Here is a 19,770-nt window from a genome sequence, read left to right as displayed (position 1 = left end):
GAACGGCTATGGGGGCTGCTTTTGCACCCTCATATGCCATTATGTATATGGGTTATTTTGAAAGACAATATATTTACCCAAGTTCCTTTTACAAAAAGAATGTTATAACTTACAAACGTTATATTGATGATCTTTTTTTGATATGCAGGGGTGATATTCTTGAATTTTTTAAAACCTTAAATAAAAATAGCCAGATCGTGAATAAAGAACTGGCTTAATACTTGGACTGTGTTTGTATTTTGCTGTTTCCTGAAGTGTTTGTGGAATATTCCAGAATGCTTCTAAATAGCATGAAACATGACCTATCAGACCATCTGAAATTGCTAATTAACTGCAGCCTTCAAACAGGCTTTGTGCCTCATAAATGGAGAACAGCAACAGTCATTCCTCTGGAGAAAGGTGGGCCCATCTACAGACCCTGGAAACTACAGACCCATAAGTCTCACTAGTCTCATATGCAAAGCCATTGACAGAATTATCAGGAAAATGATCAATAATGATATAGTAAACCTCAAGACACTGGACCCAACCCAATTTGGTTTCTTCAAGGGCAGGCCATTCTACTCAACTTGGTGGACTTCTTTGAGAAGGTCAGCAATACCCCACTCAGGCATTGTTGACAAACTCAGGAGGTTAGGTACAAACCCCTATGTCATCTGGTAGACAACCAAATGACTCACAGACAGGACCTAGAAAGTTAAAATTTGGATACAAAGAGGCCAGTCACAAGTGCAGTCTCTCAGGGATCAGTCCTCGGACTGTCCCTTTTTGCCATTTACTTTTCTGAAGTCAAGGCCAATGTCAATGGCCTCTGTCTAACTAAATTTTTAGATGACTACAAATTAGGAGCTGTCATTGAATCCCACACCAACACAAATGTTCTCCAGGAAGGGCTGACACAGATGTTCAACTGGTGTCAGAGCCATGGAATAAAACTAAATGCCAAGAAATGCGTAATAATATCCTTTGAGATGTCCTCCACCCTGGTAACTATCATACTGACAACACATCCCTTAGAGTTGACCCAGTAGTCAGGAACTTAGGGATGCACCTAGCCAGTAATCTAGCTTTTGACTATCATGTGTCTACAGTAGTGAGAACATTCTGTGTTGCACAACTTATCAACAAAGGTATGGCACCTAGTTGTAAGGAAGTCAATGCTCCACTGTATTAGGCATTCATCAAAACTATCATAGGATGATCAGAAGATCATAGGCAGTTACTAGGCTAATGGCCCTAGGGCCCATACAAGCCTAGCTAAGTTCTACTTTTATTTCCATGATCAGCACCTATTGCCCCTGCCCAAGAAGAACACAGGGGGAACCCCTGGGGTGAATTTACAGTTACCCATCCAATTGTCCAGACTGTGTTTGAAGAAGGCCAATAAGGTGCTCTGTTTGACATGAAGTGGGAGTCTGTTCCAAAGGTGTGGTAACTATGGAAAACAAATCTGCCCCTCAAGCAGGTTCTATTAATGTCACATACCAGGTTAAGGTCTTTAGAGCGAATAACCCGTGTACCATTTGACTTACGAACATGCAGCATTTCTAATAAAGCAGGGTCAGAGATTTCCTTGTATGCAAGGCAGAGGTCACCTCTGAGTATTCTGTATGAAACAGAATAAAGTGACAGTGATTTCAGATGATCCACAGAGGACAGATGTTGAAGACCTAGAATCTTCCTTGTGAGGAACCTTTGTGGTCTCCAATTGCTGCAGGTGCTTGGAACGGTACATACCAAATAGGGGATTGTACTCAATTATTTGGCTGATGAGGGAAGAGTACAGAGAGGTTATAACTTCTTTTTTTCTGGAGGTAATGCCCTTACTTTTGAGATGAGCAATACAGAATGCCCTTCTTACCACTATGGAGACATGGTGGTCAAAGGTGAGGTTGCTGTCAACCTGACTGCCCAGGTCTCTCACCACTGAGTGTGTACTTAAGGTGTTGTTATTGATGTGATAGTTATCAGGAACATCACCCTTACCAAAAGGGATGATAATAAATGTTTTTTTTGCATTGAGTTTAAGACCATGATTTTGGCACCAATCATTTGTTTGTGTAAGACCCTGTTACATCATTTGAAGAGTCTATGTCTGCTCCCAGTTTGTAGTCATCAGCAAACCTTGTCAGGCACAGACCTTTAGTTTTTGCTTGTACTTTGGAGAAATAGATTCCAAACAGTAGACATCCAAGGACTGATCCCTGCAGAATACCACTGGTTATAAGTCTGCTACTGGAGGTGGATTCCCCTATTTTGACTATATGAGTTCTATCAGTGAGCTAGTTAGCAACCCATCTAACGAAATAAGGGTTGATACCTAGCTGGTTGAATTTCTCAATGATGCCTGAGTGGGGGAATACTATCAAATGCCTTGGCTAAGTCTAGGTACGCTGTATGCACATATTTACCCTCATCCAGAGCCTTGGTGATGAAGAAGTCCACCAGGTTAACAGGCATGATTTCCCTTTGACAAATCCAAACTGGGTAAGGTCAAGTGTTTGGAGATTACCTATATCTTTGATGATAAGGTCCAGGATGATTCGCTCCGTGGTCTTGCAGATAAGACTAGTCAGGCTAATAGGTCTATAGTTCCCGGGGTCAGTGAAAGCAACCCCCTTGTGTAAAGGGATAATGGTGGTCATTTTCCATTCAGTTGGGATGAAGCCAGTGCTTAGACTATTGACTGAAATGAGTACCCAATGGTGTTGCTAATTCTTGTTGGTGTCCATGTAGGACGTAGTCTAGGATGTTATCAGGTCCCATAGATGCTGTATTCCTGGCCTTAGAGAGGGCATTAACAACCTGCTCTTTAGAGATACAAGGTAGGGGACAGGTGGCAGGGATGTCATGGGGTACGTGTGGCTTGGACATGGGAGTGAAGTTTTCACAGAACCTGTCAGCCAATAGGTTAGCTATGTCCACAGGCTCAGTATATGTGGTATTATTAACTACCGGTTTGGCACAAATCTCGGCCTTTCCTTTTAGGTTACGGATGTAACTAAATAATGCGTTATGGTTGTCTTTAGTTAAGGAAGCTAATCTGGATGCATAGTTTGCTTTGGAGGACTTCACAAGAAGTCTTATTCATCTGTTTAGGCTGATGAGGGAGTGTTTCAGTTTAGGGCTCGTTCCCTCTTACTCTTAGATAGCAATTTCCTTCTCTTATTGTAAAGCCTGTTAATGGTAGTTATCCACCAGGCAGGTTTGCTATTTCTTGAGGAGATTGTTTTGGTCCTATCGGGTACAGCTGAGTCAATGCAGTTATGCAGGTGTTTGTATAAAGCACTGGTGTAGAACTAGGCATAGTTGCCAGTTCAATCTGAGGCGGAGGTGCAGAAAAGCTATTTTTACCATCTCATAACAGATTATAATCCGCTCTGGAGAAGTTTTTTAGTTTAGTTGCTGCTGGGGGGGGGGGGGGGGGTCAGGTGTGATAGTTACTTCAAATTATACTGATTTGTGATCAGATGTCACCAAGGAAGACCTTACAGTGGGGGTGCTACAGTGGTCCCCCATATTGGGAAGCACCAGATCCAGGATGTTGGCACCCCTTGTGGGGGTGTCAACCAGCTGGTCCAGGGCATTGGAGTTACTGAAGTCTAGGAAACTTTGGGCAAGTGAGTTTGAGCATGAGTAATTTTCCCAGTCAAAGGATGGGTAGTTGAAGTCACCCAAAACTATGGTGTTCGGATGTATCTTGATAGACTAAAGTAGATCCAAATAGGCACAGTGGGTCCCTGATTCATGGAGGGGTCCTGTAGCTGGCAATTACTTGAATAGGTGTCCTACCAACAGTTAATTGCACCTGAAGTATCTTGGGGAATAATGCTGTTTGACCAATCTAAAGGTGTATTTATCTTTAATGAAAATTGATACACTGCTTCCTTTAGTTTTCACGCCTTTAGTTTGTGGTCTTAACGTGTGGAAGGAGGTGTAAACCAGTATGGCTGGGGTACTCTCCACAGCCTTGAACCAGGTCTCTCTGACTGCACAAATGTCTGTATCTTCCAAGGTGAGGAGCACAATGCTCCCTTTGGTATGTACCTAACCAGGCATATCCACCAAGTGGAATGTTCACAGAGGTTCTTTACTAAAAGAATACTGGGCATAAGTAACATGTCCTATGCAGACCACCTCAATGCCCTATCCCTGTATTTTGTCTCCTACAGGTTGTTGAGGGAAGATCTTTGCCTGGAATACAGTGCATTGTCAGATCCCACTCTGATGGACCTCCTGCATATCCACAAAACAATCAGCACCAGAATTATCCATTGTAAATACTTAAACTTTGCCTGTGATATAAATAGGACCTGCTAGAGAGGACAGGTGTGTATCCCAGAGACTACCCTGTCTCTGGAACAGCCACCACATCCATGTGAAGCAGTGTTCTCCCTAACCCAATTCAAGTGTAACTTGGAAAATTGGATGGGGGACAGGAAATTCATTCCTGGTTTGGCACCCATGTCTCTAGTGGACACAGGCAGCCTGTAAATGGTTCATCTCCCAGGCCTCTGCTTACATTTATCAAGTGTACCAGAACTTGTCAGAGATTTGGGATGCATGGCTAGGCTTAAAAAAGCCCTTGTGGTCATTATCCTAGTAAACACCTATGAAACTTCTTTCTGCAAGCTCCAAAGTAATACATGTCTGTTCCCAAGCCTGGAATGCAGTTAGGATGGGCCCAGTTCACTGTACTTCTATTTCTCACCTTTAATAACAGTTTGTAAGGTTCTAATAAATAAATGTATCTGAATTTCCAGAAACTGATGCCTGGACTGTGCATCCTAAATGTCCAAACCTGATAAATATCAATGTTTTTAAGAAGAAAAAGGCTTACGTTCTCAAAATGCAAACTTCTAATCTGCTCTAGCTATACCCACATTACAAGACATATAAGTGTGTGTGTGTGTGTCTTACTTCATAAGGTTTTCAAACCTGCCCTTAATCAGTATGATTTTTTACACTTATACTGTTGTATTTCTACTTAACAGGTGCTGAAATACTTCATGGCCTGCAGCTGAACTCATACACCTGCAATACATTTTGGTAAGGAGATGAAACTTATCTTTCTTCTCTAACTCAGGAATTCAACAAGCACATGTACATTACTGGGTAGACCTAGAAGCATGTTTTATGACATTTTTCTGTTGAAATATAATGATAAATAAAAAGCAAGATGGGGGTTGCCTTACATAATTAGGGATAGACATAACCTGAAACCTCATGCATACTTAAGACAATTAAGAAAAAAAGTATATAATTTGCTTTGCAATTCACTACCCCATCATCAGCTCTAATTCAAGCACTAGCACAAGTCTTGGACAACAACTTGTCTGCACATTTCAAGAAGAGATTAGACATTCACTTTTAGAAAGTCCGCATATAGCACAAGTTCTTACTAATACTAATCACCACGGGTCTATATTAGCACACCGAAAACTGAATTGCACAAATCCAGTTTGAGTGACACAGAAAGCGCAAAAACCACACATTTCGAAACCATAAAATAAAAAAGCTACCAGAAAAACTGTCACTGTTTTATGCAGGGGGGCAAGCCCCCCTGAACCCCCCCCCATACCCCCGCTACTTAAATATACCAACTCCAAGATCGCACTCCATTGAAGTAAAGGGAAAAATTCCCTACGGCGATCTCAATTCATTCTTGCGATATTTCAAATATTAGCGGTTTCTGTGTCGCTCAAACTGGATTTGCGCAATTCAGTTTTTGGTGTGTTAATATACACCCAATCACGACTATATGGCTGTGCCTCTTATCAACATCAGGTCACATTACTTTTGGAGACCATTTTCAGCTTCATTCTATGCAGGCAATAGTGGCACTACCACTATAAAGTACCTTCAGACACTTTTCTACTACATTACACAAATAGTGATAGGTCCATAACATAAGACAACACATATTGTAGTTGGTCATAGTCTGCCGACATATTTGCTTGTTTGCTGAGAAGCAATAATTATGATACACTGCCTTCCTACCCGTAGTGGTATGTCCATTTCGTCCACCGAGGAGTTGTTAATCAAAGAAAAGCCTGCTGGGACCCTTGTCCGTCTGCTGTCCATGTCCACTCTGTCACTTGGTAAGTTATTAAAAGCATGAAAACTTTCTTGCCCAACTGAAGATCTATGGTTGAAGTCAGATGCTTTATCAGGCACAGAGTCTGATGAAAAAAGGAGAAATATCTATGAATGTCTTTGCAGAACATACTCTGTAAAATTTTTTTTTTTTAAATGTATGACAGGATGTAGAATGCAAAGTGCTGCAAATAGAGAAAAGAATGCAAGAGAAAGGAGTCACAGATGAGACCACCCTGAGAACAAGATTCTATGGCATAAAGAAGTTGCACTAAAACACTAAGTAAATATTTAATCTTCACAACAAGCAAAACTCACAAGGAAGAAGGCAAGGTGCTGCACACATGCAAGCAATGTTTTGGAAGTGGTGGTTGTGATTCATCAATATTTGCTTTGACTACCACAAATCCCAACCCCAAAAAGGCTTTCAAATCCTCTACTCATATGCCCTACCTTCTTCAATTACATACTAGGAGCTACTTATCATACAGCATATCTTCAAAGATCCAAGCTGGCAAAGAAATTCTCTGCCAAAAATGGAACTTAGAGGCCACCTATATTAACAGCTGTGGGTCCTGCTTGTGAGGCAATTATTATCATGCTGCATCCTGCTCTTACTTTTATTGTTCTACATTTCTGTCCTCAGGGGTGTCAGCAAAGATAGACTAATCCACTTGGAACAGAACACACACCACACCCGTCAAGCATCATCATCATCATCTGCACTGCTTACACCCCTAAAACCTGCTTTCATCACCCAGTTGGTGTTCCTGTTGTGAAATAACTTCACCATAAAGCAGCATGCTACATGGGATGCTTAAGCTTTTACACAAATGACTAAATGATGCAAACTTCTTCCTAAATGGGGTCTCCTACTACTGCTACTACTATATTTCTGACAGCTGTACTGCATATGAAATACAGGGAGAATGATCAGTAGAGCTGCACTGTTCTCAACTAAAGTATGATGATTTCTAGAAACTTTCTGTTTTCATATATATATAAACTTAAGAGCAGTTGCTGATATGGCAGACATGCCCATCATTTGCTCTAGTCTTTTAGGCACACTGAAACTGACTACAGCAACAGTAACAAGCTGAGACTTGCCAAAAGTAGCACCATGGCACTTTCTTAGATGTTGAACCTGACTGAACAACAATGGATTCTGAACACCAATCCAACTAAAAGCGCACATTTGAAGGTATATCTTATGACTCTCAAACAACAACCAGCTGAGATTCTAGACCCACAAACCAAATATGAATCCAGTTTTCTTAATAGCAACATCAGAAATGTTGCTGTAGATACAGGATGTGGAAGGAGGTCTGACCTAATGAACAGATACATATTATACCATGACCCCCCCAAAACGTGCACGCTGATTGGCCAGCGTGCCCGTTGTAAATCGAGTTATACTAATGGAAAAAGGTCCGGTCGCCCGGACTTTTTTCCATTAGTATAACTTCGTTTTTTAAAACACTGTCTCGCTATGTTAAATGGGTTTAACATAGCGAGACAGCTTTAAAATAAGCAACGGAGATCTCCGTTGCTTATTTTAAAGCTGTCTCACTATGTTAAACCCATTTAACATAGCGAGACAGTGTTTTAAAAAAGCAACGGAGAAAGCAAGATCTCCGTTGCTTTTTAGTGTCTCGCTATGTTAAATGAGTTTAACATGGCGAGACAGTTTTAAAATAAACAACGGAGATGTCCGTTGCTTATTTTAAAACTGTCTTGCTATGTTAAACTCATTTAACATAGCGAAACACTAAAAAAAGCAACGGAGATCTTGCTTTCTCCGTTTTCCCACAACTCTGATGTACTGCGCGGCGCGCAGTACATCAGAACTGCCGGATGCCAGACATCTGTGGAAGGGCAGTAAACAGGCATTATACTATGCCATTATTTAAGAAAAGTAACAGTTTCTTTTCTTAAATAATGTCATGGTATAATAGCAATAACCCACTTCTGGGTGTGGGTAATGCTAAATTTACCCACGGTTGTCTTTGTTTGGTCCCTCGGGCTTCGCCCTCGGGACCAAACCACGCCAACCGTGGGTAAATTTAGCATTACCCACACCCAGGCGTGGGTTATTGCTATAATGTACTAGGATCCCTTCCATCTGAGCACTGGGAAAACTGCACTTTTACAGTTTGCTTCCTATTGTTTAAAATGCAGCCAATCTTTTGTGCATTCTTATACTAGTAATGGAAATACACATGTTCATGAGGAAATGTGTAAGTAAAATGATATTTTAACTTACGGTGTGTTTCACACACTCCTGGGAGTCCATGATTCTGACAACAATGAAGTGAAAAGCTCAATGATTCAAAGGTCAATATGACTTGATATTTTCTACTACAATATTACAGTCATCGTTTTAATAGAACGCTTGAAGTCTGCACGCAGCCATTGTGGGTGTTTAGACTCCATATGTCCTTACTTCCTACTTCTTCGACATGCTACAGTCTTGGATTAAACTGCCATGGGTGAAGTTTGGTAGGGATAAAACGGGTTGGTAAAAGTCTTAATGACTAAGAAAACAACTCATACAAAGCCTTATAACTTGAGAGATTTAACAGAATACTAGAATGACATGTTGAGAAGAAAGTTATTTTCTTGGTACAACTATACTGGATATGAAGCCAAAAACAGTGCTAATAACTGTGCTAATAAAGTAATGTGGGGCAACATACTGCCCAGAAGGAGCTGTGGCAAAAAGAACATTAATTCCCGATACAATTTCAATTAAGTTCAGAGCCACAAAGAAAGTGACATACTGAAATATACACAACACAGATTCCCTGACAGCTCTCATCTCTCCTTCTTAAAGAATCCAGCAAACCGAAGGGATGCAAGACAGATTACTGAAACACACTCCACAAAGCAGACTCTGCCAAGCTATTTAGTTAAAGTACTTTCCCCTTTGTGAATAATAAATACAAAAATAAACATATAACATCTTTTGTAAGCCCATGTAAGGGGATGGACATAAGTAATGAGAGTTTCTGAAACTGACAGTGCTTTGAAAGAAGGCTATGTATTCATTTATTTTTTACAGCAGCCACAAAAATAAATGCTGCTTCTTCTAGAAACAGTAGTTTTGAACATTACATGTTTTGACAAGGCAGTATTTATTACTGTACAAATAATTGTTACTTTAATGAATCCAAATCATTGCCAGAAAGAAAGGTTGCAAACAGTACCAAACAAATACTTTACCTTACCATGGTAAGAGTTAATAGGAAGTTGCCCAATCGAGCACAAAGTGAAATACGAATTTTAGTAACTAGTTGCATTATCCCAGACAATGTAATCGGCTAGCTAGCTATTTCCTGGAAGACAGCACAGGCTTACATAGTAATTGATATATCTGCACCTCTGCAAATGTTCTCGATGGACAGATTTACTTAGCTTAATCAGGAGTTTGTGTCTTTCGGCTTTTCCCAGTTAGGGGTCGCCACAGCGGAACTCCAGTCCGCTAATGATTGGTAGTTGAGTTTTACGTGCCGAGTTACCAGCCCTGACACACAACCTTCAACGAAGGTACGCCCATTCACGCATGTCTCCACGCAGAAGACGCTTTAGCTGAGAATCGAACCGGACAGCGTCTTACTGTGAGGCGGCAACGCTACCGCAGCACCACCACCGCGGGTAGCTTAATTAGGAGTAAGTGTCAGAAATGGACTGGACACCAGCTTGATTTGCCTCACAGGAGGCAAATGTTTGCAATGTTTACTGGCTGGATGTTCATGTATATTCTGCAAATGGCAATGAAGTCCTTTTGAAGCCACTCACAAGGATTTGGGAGTATGCTTACTTGGCTGCTTTCTCACTATTTTTGTGTGTTCTAATCCTCACATGCTTTTCCACTCCTCCCTATTTTATCTTTTTTTTGAGGGATTAGTGCTCTGAAATGAACCTCTCTGGGAAGGACTGCATAAGTTACAGTATCACACCACTTTCTGGGTACAGTGGCAGCCTCTAGTGGTAACCAGTGACTTAAGCATCACCCATCCTTTGTTGGTTTAGGTAGAAGCCTGACCATGACTGTAAAATACAGAATACTGTCCAGCAAAGTACAATCATAGCAGCCACGGCTATCCTACTTTAAAGATAATTATTCTGAGCAGCTACTATGTTATACATAAAGTATTATAGTAATGTGCAGTACTGATATATGTCCACAGCGTACCTTAGGTTGTCACATGAAAAGCTGGTATTACTCTGGGAAGCATCGGTATTTCTGCACAACACTAACTGCAGAACTAAAATAGTACCACAATGAACAAACACTTTAACTAAATTCCTAAAGCTCTTACTTACCATGCCATTAGTGAAATGTAACAAGACTCCGCAGGGTGGTCTCTATGGCTCTGTTGTTTTTTTTCCAAGAAAAGTAGCTTAAATGACTAAAAATAAGGCATGCAAGTGCAGAAAATAACATACAAAGCCAAAAGACAGTCAATGACAGAGCTTTTAAAAATTCAGAGGAACATGCATCAGTCAGTCCTGAAACACAGTACCTATAGCAAAATGAGGAAGCCAATCATTTCCCAATGTCAGCTTTGTATAAAACTTGTTTCCAACTACTATAGCTGCATTATACCTTCAAGGTAGTGCTTTCTGATGATGCCTTTTATTAAGTGCTGGCTCATATAATATTGCACATCACTTCATCCGTCTTTATGTCAGTTAAGATGGCACTTCTGATTTAGTCACTGCTGCTGATACCAACTACAGAACAATGATGCAGTTCATGGTCCTGTACCGCATAGACTTGCTACTATATCACATTATTCTTGTTTTTGGTTCACTACGTTTTCAAGCTCATTATGAAAGTGCTGAATCACTATTTATAGAATACAGATTTATACTTTTTTTCTGAAATGAGAACACAGACTTATTTTACAGGGGCATTCATGCTATCAGGACATAGTACTACAACATGTATCCTTTTATTCACCTGAATATTTAAAACAGATGGGTGTTAGTAAGTTTTAAATAAGAAGGATAAAATGCTAATGATTGTTTGGCCAGTATGAATACTGGAAAATTTTAACAATCTTGGCTTGAAACTTACTGAGTTTATCTCCTAATAAATGAATTTTGCTATTATTAAACTGAAAGTTATCAGAAAAGTATAGATGAACCATTCTCTTTCTATGAGCTAGGATCAATGAAACAGTAAATGTATACACAGCAATTAAATGTGGCCATCAACTTAAGGAATGTTTAAGGCAAGTGATGAAAACATACATTCTAAGCTTTAAAAAATACACCTGTATAGTCTTACAACTACTGATTAGCTGGTGATAGTTTTTCATGGTAAAGTAGGACATTTACCTATAAAAAAAGGAATGGAACTTTATGATGTTCTACATACAGGGTCACCTGTTCAAAATTAAATCTAGCAGACTCAAATATGCAACTGCATTTATTACATACCACACTGACTACCCAAAAGGCACAGAGAGAACATAGTCAACTGCCCCAGTAACATTTACTACATATTGTCCTGATAAGTCACTGGGAGAACATAGCTAACCGCTGCAGTGACATGTATTGCATACCATACTAAGAGACATAGATAGAACACAGTCAACTGCCATAAATGGGCATAGTGTTTGCCAGACTTGTTTCATATTACTTATTGAGGCCATGCCTTAGAATTTTGTTTTTAAAAACAGACAAAATAAGGATCGTCTGTGACTCTGACTGAAGTTTAAGCAGGTTATTTGAAAAACAAGCATATGATACACAATTACTATTACCTAACATTGAGTGAAGATGAGAAATACAGATGACCTTGTTTTAAATTTAAGCAGGTTATTTATCCAGAAGGCATTATAATTACTATAACCCTTGAAAGGTACACCTAACAATGATCAAAGTACCAATCACTGAATTTGCAGCAGCTCTGCACTGGAAGGGAAAATGTCGTCTGTCATTTCAGATATGATTAAATGAACTACTTTGTAACTATAAATCAGTGGGATTTTAGGGACATTTCCATGAAGCTTTTTTACTAAATGACACTTTGATATATCCCACCAAAAGTGCTGTTGTCCTCCAAGAATAGTATTGATGGAGAAGAGAGGAAACATTTTCATCTTGGGGGAGCAGCCCCCCCATCACAGACCCATTGTTTAATATAATCAAGCCCAAGATCATTGCATCTCAGAGAAACAGTATACATTGTGAAGATCTCAAAGATAAAGGGCTGCTTTTAGGAAACACATTCCCTTCAGCAGTTTTTGGCTGACTGTTACTGACAGAACTGGTATCCAGCCTATTTCACTCCATGAAATAAATGGGCACCATTAAAGCACATTAATAAGAGCAATCATTAAGTAATGATGATTACTTATCAACCATTTACAATTTTTAAATTACTGTATAATTGGGGATCTTATAACTCATTTCTCCCAAAGGTTCTTATTTCTATTTTTATAAAAGTCAAGTTTATTTTTAGAATAATCTGTCACCATTTCATTGCTTTCCTAAAGGCTAAACTGAATAAGTGCCTAATATTTTTCAGACTTCTGTCAAGCAAAGATAATTTTTTTGTAAAGTCTTAAGGTTTGGATAAAAAAAGCACAGCATTTTGTTTCTGAGTATTGTTAATGTGGTTATTTTGTTATACTACTTTGCACTCTGGGCATTTTATAATGTTTTATAATTCAATATCAGTCTATGTGATTTGCAAAATTGCACTTGTACACTAAGATTTTCAATCAAAACAAGTTTTAAAGTCATATAAATTTCAAGAACAGAATCTCTTTCAGGGAAGGAAATATCACTTTTTATGTTTAAAACAAAATCTGCAAAGTAAATCAGGAGAGATCACACCTAGTAAGGATATAATTCTACCTAGAGGATATGGTAACAATAGAACATTTCTTGAACAGTGTCTCAAGAAAATAAGAACAGTTGTGTGTGTGTGTGTGTGTGTGTGTGTGTGTGTGTGTGTGTGTGTGTGTGTGTGTGAGTGTGACTGTGCATTTCCTATTTTATATGTCACCTGATGTTCAGACTCAAGCCACTTAATAGTATGTAATTAGCACTCAGTGATAAAATGCTACCAGTCTTACTCCACTTTCTTTAAGGATATATCAGGGCTCATTTGCTAATAATGCATGTTTGAGCTCACTGTACACAGAAGCAATGCAAGTCTGTACCATCTTTGTTCTCATTCTAATTATCTTATTGTGCATGCTTCAAAAGAAAGATGGAAATTTCACAAAAAATGACCCATTTGTACAGGTTCTACTTCCAAATCAGTATCTCAACTAGAATACACTGACTCAAGCTTTTCAGACATATTTATAGCACAATTTCAGTACAAGTTTTATGTGTCTATTTTATCTGCACCCCATATATGCATTTTCACTTCACTATACAAAACTTAGTTCAGTTTAAAGAGATGCTACTTACAAAGTGCACTGTTCAACAGAACCAACAATGAGTCGCAACTGATTTTTTTTTCTTTATTGAAATTAGTTTAAAAATGATTTGCTTCATGGTGCTTTTTTAATTTTCTGGCTTGCAAAGCAGATAAAGCATAGACTATCAGCTAAGAAAAATACTACAATTCCAGGCTTCAGACAGAACTTTTTTTGATAATCATTATTCTTTTCTCCTTCTCTAACTCTCCACTGTGTTCCTTCTTAGAACAGGTGCAAAGCAACATTATTTTATTTAGGCAGGGAAAGAAATGCTGGCTGGGGCCTAAACCATCTCTAACTTGGAGAGCAGCACAAATACCACATTCATGCTCTCATGCTTGTGATATTGAGGCAATTTGCTCCAAGCCTTCATCTTCATATATGCAGCCACTGCATCACCACAAGAGGGTACCCAATAAAATGCAAAAACCTACACTTTTCAGAGGAACAAGAGTTGCCACTGGCCTATTAATCTCGTCACCCCACTGCACCTACAGCTGGTCCCTACAGTGACTGGGCTTGCTATTTAAACTAAGGATTTATGAACTAGAGTCATGGCTATAGCTGTCTGTGCCATGGAGCTGACTACATCAGCTATTTTGACAAGAAAGTGTCAGAACTGTACTACATTAAGCTATCTCTGGTATGAACCAATATACAAATTCACACTGCACTCCCAGCTTGGGGATGAATGCCAGTGCAGGTTTTCAAGCCTTATTTTCAAGACCCAAGTATTGGTATTCCCTGTTCTCAACAAAAACAACATATTGACTGTATAATACATTATTATTATTTTTATTTCAAAGTACTATAATTCAGTGAATCAGTAATGTACTCTGTTCAGTCAAACTTATTAAAAGTTAATTCATGTGAAAAACATACTTTGTTTTATGTGGACTGCAATGATGCATGACACAGATATGAAAGTTGGATGGGGTAGGGCAATACATTTATTCCTGACATTATTTTACATAAACTAACCGGGAAAAGCCGAAAAGACAAACAAGTTGGCTTTGTACCAAATTATATTTAATTAACTCTTATCTAAACAACACAAAAAATAGTAGCAGAATTAATAAGGCCCTTTATGCTACTTACAGTTTTCCACAATGTTTTGGTGACACTGATTTTTAATTTGCTCTAGTCCATCACATAAATTATATCCCACACTTTGCTTACCAGTTCTGTAAGATAACATCAGATCTTGCTAAAGGCATACTCTTATGCACATGTTCGCAAACTAGTTTACAATGTACCTTTACTACATGTGTGCAGTACACATCTCTAATTGGGAGATACTTAACCTACATTAAACAGGTCCAAATGGCATCACCAGTGAGTAAACCAAAAAGACCTCCTTAGTATAATAAAGACGCACAAAAGATGCAACAGTAATGCATTTTACATTCTTTTTAAATCCCAGCACAATTAGAAAAAAAAAACTTATAGGTGAAATGAAAATTATTACTGTTAAAAACAGAGGTATGGATTTAGGATGCATATGCTTTTTAGTCATGTCTTATGCATACTTCAGACTCTGTCCTCAATGATTTGGATGATATATTGCATATCTAGATGCAGCATTCCTAAATTTATTTCACTGCTATCATTTTGAAATCTTGTGATGCTCCTTTTATTTTGACAGTGAAGTTATCAAGCACTGCAGCTCCCAGACACTTAACACTGAAGACATTATGCTGCCTCAGGAACTAGGCCCGATCTGTTGCTAAAGGTACTGTATTCCATTCAGTACAGCCAGAATCATAGTGATCCCAAACCTTCACCCAAAGCAGCAACTGCTTGCACAGTAGCGTTTTTTGTGCTCATACCTGCCAAACTACTAATCCGTTTTTGCTGTTCTGTGGTGAAAAGGCAAAAACAAAAAAACAGGTGAAACATGTGGCCTTTGTGTTTCATGTGCTCTTAACAGTTAGGTTGTTGTTTAGGTGTCACACCTCAAAAGCACTTTGATATTATCCAAAACTACATGTAAACATATTTGTATGTACAAGCACCTAATGAAAACTAATTTTCAAACAATCAGATTTTCAATAATTCACAATGCAAGCAATACAAGCAAGGTTACTTTGCTTAGTTCTAGGGAACAGAAACTGCTGATAAAACAAACAGTGATTTATGAAAGGTAGAGCTTGCAGGCAGCAATAGAACTGCCAGCTAATTATTACACTCTCCTGGTTAGACTTCATCTAATCATTCAGACAACATCCAGGTGCCTCAGCTCTCTGACCCTAGTCTTGAATATCAAATATGGATTTGCCTTACCTGAATGGTGATGCAGGTTACACGCCAGTAACCAGATGAAACAAGATTGTTTGATGAAGAATTACAATTCAAACTCGAGAAATGTGATGCCTCTCCACCATTTAAAGGTAGGGCTTTTTGCACAATGATTCAAATGTACACAACCTGTCTAGGCTATGAAATTTAAAGTGCATCTACACCACTCATCTTTGGAAGGGTTCAGTACAACAATCCCAGGGAAATGGGTAATGAGATACATTTTTCTTACCCTCTCAGCTAGCTGCAAATTGTCCCAAAGTCTTTTTTGAATGTGGGGTGTCAGTAAGACAGACAGAAATTCAGCCTCTGAACTAACAGGTTAAATGACAGTTAAATGATTCCCTCTAAACTGTTCCCACTTCAGTGCAATGTAATTAGGTGCTACACAATCACATCTCCCAGTGGTTACGAGTTCCTTAGTAACCATCCTGAACTACAATGGCTATTATTCCAGCACCAACTATGACCGAATAATATATTTCCATTTAATGCCTGCCATGTGTGAAAGCAAATTCATCCATCTCCAAATGTGTATTTCGAAAAGACTGTCACAGAAAATCTGCATGTTCTGCAAACCATCAGAAAATTAGGTGACTTTTGCACTGCAGTATTCCAAACTGACCAATATTTTCAATCTCTCTGACAATGAAGTCACTTGTTTTGGAAAGGATGGAGGAGGAATAATAAATGAACAAAGAAGTCAAACCTGCACTGAAAGTCTTTTATTGCCTTCTGGAGTAATAAAAGAACTGCGTTACTGTTTATGGAGAGAGAGGTTATGCTCTACTTTAAAAAGCATATTTTGAAGCGGTGATATGACTGACTCGACAGCAAAACAATAGTGCCTTTGTGCAACGTTTACCTCTGGAAAACTGGAAGAAGCAAGAACAATCACAATCAAGTGACTTTCTAACAGTGATTATATTTGTTAACCTAAAGAGCTCTACTTTCGATCTCAATGTACAGCTGAATTAAAACAAGACATTTACTCTCCCTCTGCTCAGGCATCATTCCATTAGTTATCCCCAAGTCCAAGAGACCTCTCTCTAGTACAAGCAAAGGTGCACATCTTGTATGGGCATCACTAGCTGGTCATCATCCACATGAGGTCCACACCAGTCTCACACACTAGAAAAACATGCAGGAGGGGGTGAGGTATGGACCCCACTAGTCTAATTCACCATAAAAGCTTCAGGGAGAGTGATGGAGTGAGGTACACACCAGCCTCATACATCATAAATGCATTAGGAGATAAAAACTGCAAGTGTTATAAATCATAAAAGCATCTCAGAGTGGGTGGGTGAAGTCCACGCCAACATCATTCATCTTAGAAACATCCGGGAGTGGGTGGAAGTGGGATGCACCAGTCTTACACATGAAAAAAAAAATCTAAGAGTGATAGGAGTGGGTACAGTGCTCACCAGTCTCATATACCATAAAGGGATTTGGGAGTGTACAAAAGCATCTTACAGTGGGTGCAGTGTGGTCTGCGCTAGACTTGTACACCATAAAAACATTCAGGAGTGGGCTTGGTGTGATCCACACTAATCTCATACTCCATAAAAGGAACAGGGACAGGTGAGGTCAATACCTGATTCATACTTCATAAAAGCATTCAGGAGTGGGTGGGATGAAGTCCATACCAGTCTTGTATACCATAACAACATCCAGGCACGTCATGCATGGGGCTGCACTAGACTCATACACCATAAAAGCATCAAGGAGGGAGGGAGTGGTGAGGTCTGCCCCAACATCACACTTCATAAACACATCAGGTGTGGACAGGTGTGGTCTACACCAGTCTCATACTCTACCAAAGAATCTGCAGTGAGCAGGCATGGTATCCATCTTCCTGTATATCAAAAAAGTAATGAAAATGAGCAAGTGTCATCTTCATCAGCCTCATATACAAAAAAATTATTCAGGAGTACATGGGTGTAGTCTGCACCACTGCCATACAGCATACAAGCATCCAAGAGAGGGCAGGTGTGATCTAGCCCAGTTTTATACAGCATAAAGGTATCTGCGAGTGGGTGGGGTGTGGTTTGCACTAGACTCATGCATCATGAAATCATCAAAGAGTGGATGGGTGTGATCTGCACTAGTCTCATATACCATAAAAGCATCTATGAGTGGGTGGGTGTTGTCTGCACCAGTCTGACATATCATAAAAGGATCCAAAGTGAGTGGATGTGGTTTGCATTGTCTCATACATCATACAAATACTGTGAGCGAGTGAGTTTGAACTGCAGCAGCTTCATACATCACAAAAGCATCCAGGAATAGGTGGGTGAAGTGTGCATCACAGCCGTACAACATAAAACAATAAGGTGTGGGTGGGTAAGGTGCACAACAGTTCCGTACACAAAAAACATCTGGGAGTTGGAAGGGCTGGTCTGCATTAGTCTCATGCACCAAAAAAGCATCTGGGAGTGAGTGGGTGTGGTCTGTAACATCTCATACATGATAAAAGCATCAAGGAGAGAGTAGGTGTGGTCTATAACAATTTCTTGGGTGCTAAAGACAATCCATCCTTTAGCACTTTTGTATGAATTTGTACTGTTTCTGCATTATGTATTAGTCAAGATAAAAAATGGACTGCAACTTGCATTAAAGACAGATACTGTTTTTCATATATCAGGATTACTGGAAATCCTGCATTGAACATAAGTTAAAAAGGCAAATGAAGAACATACAATGAGTGGCTTATTTATTTTTAATGAAGCTATGGAAAGGTTGACTTACAGAATTTATTTTAGGAAAGAGGGCTATGGTGGAAAGATATAGCTGAAGGATTTTATCAGAGTCAATGAGGAAAAAAGGAATAATAATATTGACAATAATGGTACATTTGTGGTAGTAAGGGACTACTGGCAAGACACGAGGATTTTGCTGGTATATACTTATATTACACCATAAACTGACTGTATAGCTTAAAAAATGTGGGAGAAATAATCAGCTTTCAGCATGAATATTATTTATGGGCAGGGACTGGAACTGATGTGCAATACTGAGGATGTATTGGTGGACCTAAAATGGAAAATATAACAAAAGGAAGATAGACTTCAACATATATATATATATATATATATATATATATATATATATATATGTATGTGTGTGTGTGTGTGTGTGTATATATATATATATATATATATATACATATATGTATATATATATATATATATATATATATATATATATATAAGACTTGAATTCAGTAGCAGGAACTAAGAATTGACATATAATTCCACAAGATACAATAATTTGGCTAGAATGGATAGACTGAAGAGAAGTTATATTTCACAATTGAAAGTTTTGACATACATCCAATAACTATTATAAATCATGTGTTAATAAAAAATGCAGTGTAACTGTAAGTCAAATCACGTTTTCCTACTTACTCAAACATAAAGCATCCCTACAACTTGACATAGTAACCGTCCCACCATACCTATTACCCACAGAGCACAATCATAAAGTTTCCCTAATAAACAAACACATTCAAAAACTGAAAAAACTAATAACCTCATGCATATCAAAACTAGCCCTAAGTGGAGACATCCACCCCAACCGTGGCCCTACCATCTCCAACCCCAGTCCTCATAATCAGACTAGAAACCACAACTTCTCCCATATCACAGCCAATAGAAAGCCAAGTGACTTCCTGCTACTAAGCCTAAATATTAGAAGTATATCCAACAAAGTCCATGAACTCCATGCCACCATAGATTTGTACTCCACAGATATAGTCATCCTGACAGAAACCTGGATAAAACCTCACATTACCAGTGAGCAAATACTCCCTACCGGTTACGGCATACTAGGAGTAGACTGGCTAAACAAGAAAGGAGGTGGTGTAGCTATAATATTTAAACAGCATCTAAACATCCAGATCTTAAAATCTTCAGCTCCAAAAATAGGC

At 38.9% G+C, this 19,770-nt stretch overlaps 1 protein-coding gene across 32 annotated transcripts in view; it reads right to left on the bottom strand.

Moving 5' to 3' along the window:
• SORBS1 (sorbin and SH3 domain containing 1) overlaps positions 1-19,770 on the bottom strand; it is a 4,096,285-nt gene that overhangs the window by 653,623 nt on the left and 3,422,892 nt on the right. For 31 of the 32 annotated variants that reach the window (XM_044056121.1, XM_044056122.1, XM_044056123.1 and 28 more), the window contains 2 exons: positions 15,374-15,403; positions 6,001-6,182 (listed from right to left, as the gene is read on the bottom strand). In XM_044056121.1, coding sequence (XP_043912056.1) covers positions 6,001-6,182; positions 15,374-15,403 — 212 coding nt within the window. The remainder of the gene's footprint in view (positions 1-6,000; positions 6,183-15,373; positions 15,404-19,770) is intronic. The other variant, XM_044056118.1, reaches the window with a different exon arrangement.

This window comes from Protopterus annectens, chromosome 14.part0, assembly GCF_019279795.1.
Source record: "Protopterus annectens isolate FY-2018-M chromosome 14.part0, PAN1.0, whole genome shotgun sequence".
NCBI classification, from domain to species: domain Eukaryota; kingdom Metazoa; phylum Chordata; order Ceratodontiformes; family Protopteridae; genus Protopterus; species Protopterus annectens.
This window is presented reverse-complemented; position numbering and strand designations above follow the sequence as displayed.